This window comes from Ruditapes philippinarum, unplaced genomic scaffold (genome assembly GCF_026571515.1).
Source record: "Ruditapes philippinarum isolate M1 unplaced genomic scaffold, ASM2657151v2 ctg14465_1_1_1_1, whole genome shotgun sequence".
Taxonomy (NCBI): domain Eukaryota; kingdom Metazoa; phylum Mollusca; class Bivalvia; order Venerida; family Veneridae; genus Ruditapes; species Ruditapes philippinarum.
Window position 1 is genome coordinate 13122 of NW_026857882.1, and position 10945 is coordinate 24066.

Below are 10945 nucleotides of genomic sequence, written 5' to 3' on the forward strand. Positions count from 1 at the left end.
GGTGTGTGCATGGACCAAGTGTCTAGGTTAAAGGTTAAGGTCTGACTTAGAGATCATTGAAAAATGCTTGCTCGGAGCAAAACGTCTACATTCATCAGGGGATTTAATGTAACTTGGCATAAATGTTCACCATTGTGAGACTACTATTGCACGTATAATTCAAGTATTGCACGCATAATGCTACCAATGTCAATGTCACATAGGTCAAAGATTCCATAAAACAGAAGATGTATACAGGGATCATTTAGTCATCATTTATTGAGGGATTGTAACACAAATGATAATTATTATTACTACAAGTGTGACATATGCAATTTAAGTTTGTTATTTGTATGGTCAAGGTCACTAGCGAGAATTAAATATTCAGATATTGTCAGGATATTGCCCAGAGCATATCTCCTATATGCATATCTTTAATACCCACATCTCTGTCAAAAGCTTTTGTGACGGACGTATTTTGCGACAATGTTGCCCTAGTGTTTGTACGTGAAAGTCACATCTTACTTAATGTTCTCCTTTTAATGATTTTGTTTGACATTAACATATTTGAAAACGGTTGCTAATGTTTGATATCCTTTCTTGTTTCACAAGCGAAAAGGGAACTACACATAATTCACTTTGATTCGTTATCTTTTAAAGACCTAAACTGAATTAGAGGTTTAACATGTATAAAGACTAAATAATAGACTTACAACATGCACGAAGAACACAAAGAAAAAATTTCAAAGACATCGAAAGGACAGTTAAAATAGACTTTTGAAATGAATAAAACAATAAAGTTACACTTCCTTTAGATTAAGGAATTAAGGGCTGCATCAAGAGTTGACATAAGAAATTGAAAACAGGATGGGTTAACAAAACTCTTTTTTTTAAATCACGTCTTTCAATTAATAATCTTTTTTTTTGTAACGGAGCCATAACTGATAAAATTATTTACAATTTTTATTCTATCATATATGGAAGTCCCCGATTTACCACACCCCTTACGGGCACTAAAAGGAACTGTTAAATTGACAACATAAGAACATCATATGCCTAAATGGGCATCTGTTTGCAAACCTAGAAAAAAACCGTATTGTTTAATATGTGTTATGGACATTTTTCTGAACTTAAACTTTGCTATAAGAGGGCTCTTTTCCAGAAATGATTCCTTTTGATAATTGTTAAGAAACAAATAATAGAATTGTGGTAATAAATCACACGAACAGTTATTTTGTCTGCACAAATTGTTTTTGATATCTTTGGAAATGTAACCCTACCACTTTAAACACATATTTTACTATTTCTTTATTTAAAAGCCTTATTCAAAATATCCCTTGAATCTAACACAATGAGGGATTGTTTCAAAGTTTGCATTTTTTTAAAAGTATATCGGTTGATTTTGCAAATACTAAAATACTTGTCACCTTGTCATATTTATTTTATTGGACTTTGAAAATATCTGGTACCATATTTGCTATCAAATTTGGCATTTTAGTCAATAAATATCTACAATAATTATATAATTAAAATCAAACATTTTCTTCTTTCCATAAAGGATCTTAGAAATACATAAATAATGTTAAGGTATTAGCACCCTAATGCATTACCTCCGCTTTGAAGAGTATTCAAATAGGCTAGAATTACTGTTAACTACATTGAAAATGAGGGCCATGGGTTCAATCCCCAGAAGGGTCAACTTTTTTTTTTCTTTCTTTTTTTCTTTTAACATTATTTATGTTTCTCTTAATTTTGAATTTTTAATTTATATAGGTATTTATTGGCTAAGTTATGCTAAATCTAGTAATAAATATGGTACCTGATATTTTCAAAGTGTAATATAATCAAAACTAGACGGTAAAAGTATTTCATATTTTACAAGATCAACCAATATACTTTTTTTAAAATTTAGGGAAACTTTGAAAACAGGCACTCATTTGGGCAAATTTTAAGAATTTTTTGAATTAGGCTACCTAAGTAGAAAAATGGTCAGACATGTGGTAAAAATGGGTGGGGTAGGGTAACATTTTTATACAGATTTCATAAATTTTAAGAAGAAACCATAATTTTGCTTATGTGGATTGTAAGCTGAATGGTACTATTTGTTTCTTACCAAAAATTCATGGGAAAACATTTTTCATTAGAATGCTATTGCAGATTATATAAAGATTCCTCATTTCTAAAAAGGGGCCCTCATAACATCCTAGCTTGAGTTCAGAAAAGTGGCCATAACTTGATTTCCGTACGGTAAACTTTGTTTAAATTTTGCATACAGGTGTATCCTCAGATATTCAGTTCTCGATATAATGGAATTCCCGATAGAATAAATAATCGCGTGTTTTTTTCACGAGTTTGACGTCATTTGACAAGGAAACCTCCAAGTCAACACTGTGTATTCAGCTGCTTCAATAAAAACTGTTTTCACGGTAAAAATGTTCAGGATAAAGGTAAACTTACTCTTTTATTTACAAATCATCAATTTTATACAGTTTTCACTAATGCTTTTTTTCTGTGTTATACAATCCTCCATTTTAATTTATCTGCAAGCCTCTGACAGCAGCCGATGGATGACGCAAGCAAATCAACATTAGTTCTAAAAATAGACCAAGTGATACGTCACTAGCACCTGTCAAAAAAATAAAATACGGAAGCAAATCAGGGCCATAGATCTTATTAATTGCAATAGTTAAATACAGACTGGACATAATCTGTATTGAATCTAAGTTGATGTTAAGACCATCTAATAAAGGAAATGAACACATTTTTGTTATTTATTCATGTTTAATATATGTGGTATTCAAAATAAGCCAAAATATGCATTAAAAGATTGTTTATTCTGGTTCATTTCAGCTTACTCAACCTGCAGATAGGTCAAGACTACGGCTATGGTCACCAACTGCTATGACATCAGCTTATAAAATGGTGAAAGATGAAGGAATTCCAGTATATAGAGCTGCAAAGCTAAATGGAGTTCCTCTTACTACTTTGAGAGACCGGGTTGATAATAGAATATCAATTGATTGTGTCAAATCAGGACCCTGCCCTGTGCTTTCTTTAGATGAAGAAGCTAAATTGTGTGAACACTTAAAAGATCTTGCTTCTGTTGGATATGGTTACACGAGGGCTGAAGTAGTCAATTTAGCCTCTGATTATGCTGTTTCTTTAGGCAAGAGGAAAGATGATCAGCCATTCACTCTTAATTGGTTTTATAACTTCATAAAAAGGTGGCCAGAACTTAATGTTGTCCGTCCTTCAAGTCTGTCTGAACAACGTGCTAAATGTGCCAGTGAAGAATCTGTCACTAAATACTTTAATGAACTTGAAAGAATTTTACGAAAATATGATTTATTTGACAAACCGCACCTTATCTATAACATTGATGAAAAGGGAATAAATACTGAATATAAACCCCCTAGTGTTGTTAGTGGAAAAGATTGTAAGGCACAAGTTATCATGTCTGAGCGTGGTAAAACTGTCACTATAATAGGGGCTGGTAATGCAGCTGGAATGCAAATCCCTCCATATTTTGTTTTCCCTGGTGTCCGAATGTTAGATGGTCTCTTGGAAGGAAAAAGTCCTGGTGCTGATGGTATCATGACACCAAGTGGTTGGTCAAATAGTGTTGTTTTTAAAGATTATTTGCAAAATCATTTTATGAAGTTTTGCCAGGGAAGATCAGATGACACAATTCTTATACTGTATGATGGTCATCGTAGTCACATATCAGTAGATCTTGTTGAATGGGCTAAACAGCAAAATATTGTTCTGTTTGTCTTGCCAACACACACCTCTCATATCCTCCAGCCTATGGACATTGGATGTTTTGGTCCCCTGCAACTGAAATATGCTCAAGAATGTTCTAAATTTGCTAGAACACATCACAGAGTTGTCACTCGTTATGATGTCTGCTCACTTGCTTGCAAGGCGTACTCATTTGCTCTAAGTCCTTTAAATTTACAAGCTTCTTTCAATAAGGCAGGCATTTATCCATTCAAGAACTCGTCCTCTATGGTTGAACTTTTAAAAAGTAAAATCAAACCATCTGAACTTTACATAGTTGATGATGAAGTGACAGCATCAGGAGATCACAAAAAATCTGAAACAGCAGAAAATAACTTTTTTGATAAGAAAGGTGGTGATGTACATATAAAAATCATGAAGAAAAAACGTAAAAACATTAATAGTATTGTTGGTGGAAAAGCATTGGAAGGTGAAACTGTAGAAAAAATGAAAAAATACATTGATGAAAGTAACAGTAAAATTAGTTCAAATGATCCTAAAAAGAAAAAAACTAAAACTCCTAAGAACAAAAAGAATTCAGCCACCAGCTTCAATCTTCAAATAAATGATAAACAAAAGCCAGGTCCATCCAAACAAAACATTGAACTTTCTGAAAAATCAGACCTCTCTGATAGTGAAAATGAATCAGAAATACCTGATGAAGATAAGTGTTGCCAATGTCATCAATATTATGTAGACAAGCATTCCCATGGTGCAATAGAATTCACCCACTGGGCACAGTGTGATAATGCTACTTGTTCCCATTGGGTTCACCTTAAATACTGCTCTCCAGTCCATGTTGTGAGAAAGAATACAGTGTTCTACTGCAACTGTTGTTTATAGCATGTCAACACTGGGCCACCATACTTAATACAGCCTCGTTTTGAGATTTATCTCGAGTTATCGAGAATTCAAGACGCCATTTTGGAAATCCTTTTTTTGACAGTTGTTATATTTTTTGAAAATATTTTTTATTCGTTATTTCATTGATTGTTAACAATTAAAAAACTTAAAGAGAATATATTTATGGATTCAATGATGTATTTAGAATAAAGGTGAGTCTTTTTTCCATTTGTTGTTTTTGCATTTTATTGTTACATTATCGAGAACCGAATATTTCAGGATACTTTAAGGTATACATCTGACCTATGATGTCAATTCTTTAGTTCCTGATAGTGCCCATTAGGGTCCTAATACCTTAAATAGAAATAAAAAGAGGGGGAAAAAGTTGCATTTCTGGGGTTTGAACCCATGCCCCTCAGTTTCAATGCACTTTACAGTAAGCCTTGCCTATTTGAATATTCTTCAAAGCGGAGATTATGCATTAAGGGTATAAAGATTTACTACCTAAATATCCTGTGCTGTTTCGTCAATTAAATCATATCTATTTCTGTACCGGAGCCGCAACTGATAAACTTATTTACAATTTGTATATCTTATTATTTAGATTTCCCCGATTAACCACTTAATTCTATTTAATATCATGTCCTGTTTCGTGCCCGAACTTGACATATCGTTGTTTATTGAAAACTGGAAACCTTTAGGCAAATGAATAACTCAAATATTTCTTTATTGATGACAAATTAGTAACTAACATTGCATATTTTTTCATTTAAATTTGTAAAAGGGCCAGAATATTCGATAAGGCCATCTCTTAAAATAAAAAAGATGATGACATTAAATCAATACGTGAATAATACGTTTCAGATTAAGCATGTTATAATAATTTTGAGAAAGCAAAACGCGACTTGACTGGTCGATATTTTTTTTCTGTCCGTCAAATGGTATATTACACATTTTAAAATAGTTCTTTGCATGCATATTTCACTTAAAATTATTTTTGGACATCAAAAATATATAGTTTTTTTTGTTAATAATCAGTGTTTGAAGTATCGGTAAGAATCTGCTTTTTAACAAAAATAACTTCTTGTCGAACTTATTGGATAATTAAATTGAATCATTTTTCAGAAATAAGTTGATTTCTTCGTTTCATTTTGATTAATTTATGTTGAAAAGCTACATGCAGCCAATAATTTAAGTTTATTGATTACAGTTACAAGTGAGATTTTCCTAACTCTGCATACTAGACGATATAACTATTTCAGAGTATCGATCTAAGTGATATAAATTTATATATATTTATTTTCCATTCAGACGAAATACAAATAAAAGACTTCACCGTAACCACTCCATTTACACAAGGTTATCTACTAAATGAGATAAGTTTTAAACCCTTTTTAAACAGTTTGCATTTTGTAGGGACAAAGTAATGATAAGCTATATTAAATCTTTAAACAACCTTTTAGAGACTGATAACATGCGATCGCTTAGACACATATTTGTCATTTCTCTTGTTTAGATATTTTTAAATGTCCGCTTTTTCTCTTTAGAATAGACTAAATCATGTAAATAAAGGTTAACGTCCGGCACAAGTTAACAGTTTCATCTTTTCCTGTCGTATTAAAAGTGTGAATACAGTTTTGTCTCCACTTCCGGTATATTACCTTTTGAATTATGGATTGATATAATTAAATAATAGAAGAAGCTGCGGTAAGTATATATAGTTGGAAATTTCGAAAGTTGTAGAATGTAAAGCAGAAGAAGTAGCTTACGTGTAGCTAAAAAATGTATACTTAACATAAGAATATTATGTATTCTATGAACATACAAATATGTTGTTTTTTGCATACTATCTTCTAAAAGTATACCGGTACGAAACCTTGGAATACAGATACTCAAATTTACTACAGATGATCCAAAAATTCTTGAAATAACGTATTATATTAAACCGTATGAACAAATATAATTTAACAAACACTATATTACAAGCGTTGTTCGATATGTAAATGTCTATTAAACTACATCCCGATAACCCTTTGCACAATGTCGTGAAATTTTACCCTTGAAAAGATTTATTCAATACTTTTTTAATGAAATACACACGAGCCTTGAGAAAATATTCAAGAAATGAAAACTGAATACTAATAATTTAAATTAAATTAAATTTAAAATACTGACTTGCACAGAGTCCGTCAAATATGATTTTAAATCCGACAGACGCATGACTGTAACAGTGAAATTGAAAGTGATGGCAGATATACGATTTTTCATATTGCTTAAGCTGTTGGATTATCGCTATAGTTTTATTCAAATAAGACATCATGAAATATAATCAGACTTAAAAACGAATTACGGGTATTCTCAATCATCCCTCGCCTCTTGCAAACTTATCTAAAATATATTTATTAATCGGTCATTATCAAACAAGTATATAAAAATCATTAAATTATTTTTTTCTTGAAAATTTATAATACACTATGCACTTTTAATACCGACAAAGTAAATAAAAAAATGCATTCTCGATTAATTCCGGCCATGCTCTTATTTTTTGTTTGTTTTCTTTCTTCAAGAATGGCTGACGCCGCGTGACAACAAGACAAAAGCCACACGTACTGTTACAATCACCGTTGAGAAAAGTCTATAAAAAGTTACCGACATAAGTAAATATCTAGACCGCTTTTACAGCTGCCACACATCACTTTACATCTGCTGTTGTTAAGTGTAAAACTCTTGACGAAGTGTGACCCCTCGGAAGCATTAATCACAACCAAATTACATGAAAATTGCCGACTTAGTTAGATTGAATCTGGACAAAAGCATAATAAAAAGAGCAACACCCGAAAGACCCTAGCACCGGGTGAAGCGGTACTTGATTTTCAAAACTGAAAATACTAGACAAATATTACAAGACTGAAAGAAGTACGGACAACATTTTAACAGTTTCAATACAGCACTTGACACCGGTACCTGCTGTTGTGAAGTCTAAATATTTGGACAAAGTGTTATCCCTTTGAAGCATTTCTCAGCATAACATGAAAATTGAAGACGCGGTATGATTTGGGTCTGTATATGAGGGATTATGAAAAAAACAATCGGTACTAAATTTTGCACTCTAAAAAGAGTTGAAATCAATGATCCTGAAGGACAAGAAGAACAAAACAACACTAAATGAAGTACGGACAACTTGTAAAAGCTGTCACATAGTACTTGACACCTATTGTTGTAAAATGTAAAAATCTAGACAAAATGCGATCCATCAAAAAAAAAAAATAAATAAATAAAAAAATAAACAAGAAAATTGAAGACTCGGTTTGAGTCTGTACATGGCGTACTGAACACAAAATACCAAATTTATGGCTGTTAAACCTGCTAGAGAGTAGAACTATTAGAACATCTCAACGCAGAATTGTCACCCTGAAAAAATGTTAAAAGCGTTTATGTTAATATTTGCAATAAATACAGTTTTAAGATAACGTTACCCTTCAATCAGTCTAACATGACTGGCACAAAGTTACCATGTACAATTAATAATCTATTTGCGTACTAGAATCACGCCTGGTAAGACTTTGCTTTCGTGATAAACAATAAGTACCATCTTCGATATCCGTTTTTTTTTTCATTTCCGTTATTCTCGTAGGTTTCGTTACTTGACTACAAAATAAGTTTGCCCAGTTACATTTCCAATGTCTTTGAGCAAGCATGGAAACTTCTGACAAAACCTCTTCTGGAAAATTGAAGTTATTTTGGTCAAGTACAATAACAAATGATAACGAAATCTACCTATCTATGCAACTAAATATATATTTTTGTTTAAGTATGCCACTTGTTCATAAAAAAGACAGAGTAAAACAAGACTGTAAGTGAATATCGTAAAAATATAGACCATAACATGTCATTTTTTAAAATTCTAATGAACGATATTACTGCTAGATAACGTTATCACAATGTCAATAAAGACCACGATGATTTTAACATTAATAACGAAGTTGTCAAACAGCATGTAGTGTTTACTCTATTTAAAAAGCAAATCTGTAAAGATCGGAAATATTTTGGGATTTTATTTTAAGATCGAAATTCGAATGATAAAGGTAATATTTCGACAATTTACATAATTTAAATTATAAACAGACTGATTTTCTTCCTTAAGGTATGCTGTTTCTGAGATATACTTTGTTTTCAATTTCAAGAAGTTCCGTTTCACGTGACAACAGACACTTTCCGAGGTACTCGCATAAATGTCATTTAAACTAATTTATTTGAGTAATAATTGTGATTTATTTAATCTTTGTGCATTAAATGTCTTTGATCATCATAAAAAATAACATACTTATTTGAAAAAAATGCCTTTGTAAATAATTGATTTTGAACAAAAATTCTAAAATTTAAATCGTCACATCAAAGTCATTTTTTTTTTGTTATCAAACTTTTGGAATATAAACATACTTATACTATCTAGGGAACCGTGTCCCAGATTTCCCTCCGAATTCCCTTTCATGCGTTTTAAACCGCATTTTAATTGCTTGATTATTAAAAAAGTTATGCCGATTCAAAGTTAGTCCGACCCGCATCAAACGAAGTGTCATAAATCGGCTGTTCTCTCTCGGACCCCTACGTTTCACGCTTAATAATTGCATAACACACAAATATCGCACAAGTTGCGGTAACATACTCTAACATCATTTTATGACCCAGTGACATCTGACCGATTAAAAAGCAGCTGATTAATATCAGTTAATAGCAGAAATTTCTTCAAATTTTAACGTGATTTACTGTCCGTCTGGTATCTGTCGCACATGTCACGTGAGTATCGGTAAATTTTGAGGCACTCAGTGGGGGGAAATGGAACGCATTTGCATACCACCGCTAGCGGGGTATTTTAATCGTTTCAATTTTGAAGTTTATTATTATTATCATCAGAATTACTATTATATTATACCAGTGCACCCTGCCTGTCTTTTCGTGTATGAACTTCCATAAAAATATAAATCAAAATAACGAAAAACTGAACTCGTGACAGACTTATAAAGTCCGTGGTGCGATGTACAAATAAAAACGGGATATTATATATTTCCCACCAAATTCATATAAATGCTTCACATATTTTTATAGAAATAAAAGGTATTACTCAATCATTATGATCTGACCGTCTTGACTTCTATTATGATAAATATTCATCTATGCACGGCATAGAGATCCAGTATACACTATAAATTTCATACTTTGTCGTACTGTGTCCGATTAACTGGCAAACAATTTATTCAAAGCATTAATTCACTGATAATATATTTTCATATCTTTTTTATTGATTCATAGATAATCATCCTTAGACAATCGTTAAAATAGTTTAGACATTTGTCAGGGACACCTAACTTACCACCAGTCATATACAAGCGTTCACATAAAAAATGTTGTCTGTTGTTTTTTTCATTGAACATTAGAAAACGAGGTTAAATGCAAAACAACTTGAACCCGTACAATAGTCCATAAACTCAATGTAACGTCTTTCAGATTACGGGACAAACAAATAATTATTTCACACATTATTGATATTTTAGCAACTACATTTTTAACCATTCCCGTGGTCGTACGATTTGCCGCTATGCTTAATTATTTATGTAACATCTTGGCCAACAATTTCTTATAAAATTTCTTTATAAAAAATGCTTAATAAAAGGTAGACAATATAGTGTTAAGATATTCATAAAAGATGTACAGTTTTCTATATGATACTTTCATTACGAGTAGTATCGACTAAAAGCAAAAAAAAACGCGTAATTCACGGATATATGGACCTACCGATTTCCCTTATTGAGCGGAACGTTATCGTTAATTGACAGGTGACCTTCATAGCAGATAAAATTTGTATAGGTACCATTTAAAAACGTTTAAAAACATAGTTTCTGGACTAATTCCTTCAAAAATTAAATCACGAATGTGATCCGAAAAGGTTAATACATATATTGTACTAAAAATCTCATCTTTGGTATTTTTTAGTGATAACTGACTCCGTTGTCACCTTAAGAACTATATTTCAACTAAAAAGTAATGCAGGAAAGAAAAGTAACATTAAAAGAAGTATATTCTAATCATCCTTTGTAACCAAGGGACACCTGTTACGTCCACTTCATTTGCAGTCCTTGGAAATTATTTTGTCACAAATAATTGATACGATGAAATCATATTACTGTTACAATCGTGTTCGTCCTTAAATTGAAAATAACAGTCTTCATTAGAGGAACTCATGCTATTTTAACGGTATCGACGTAGAGACAGTAAAATATTTTTACAGGACATACTTGTTTGTTTTCTTTAATAGAGAGAACAAACACGTATATTACTAGGGACC

General features: G+C 31.8%; 1 protein-coding gene across 1 annotated transcript; it reads left to right on the forward strand.

Annotated features, from left to right (window-relative positions):
* The first annotated feature begins 2246 nt into the window (after positions 1-2246).
* On the forward strand, positions 2247-4602 carry LOC132751387 (uncharacterized). The gene is made up of 2 exons (XM_060741549.1): positions 2247-2426; positions 2830-4602. The coding sequence occupies exons 1-2, from the start codon at positions 2412-2414 to the stop codon at positions 4600-4602; spliced, it is 1788 nt and encodes a 595-aa protein (XP_060597532.1). The 5' UTR covers positions 2247-2411.
* Positions 4603-10945: the final 6343 nt, after the last annotated feature.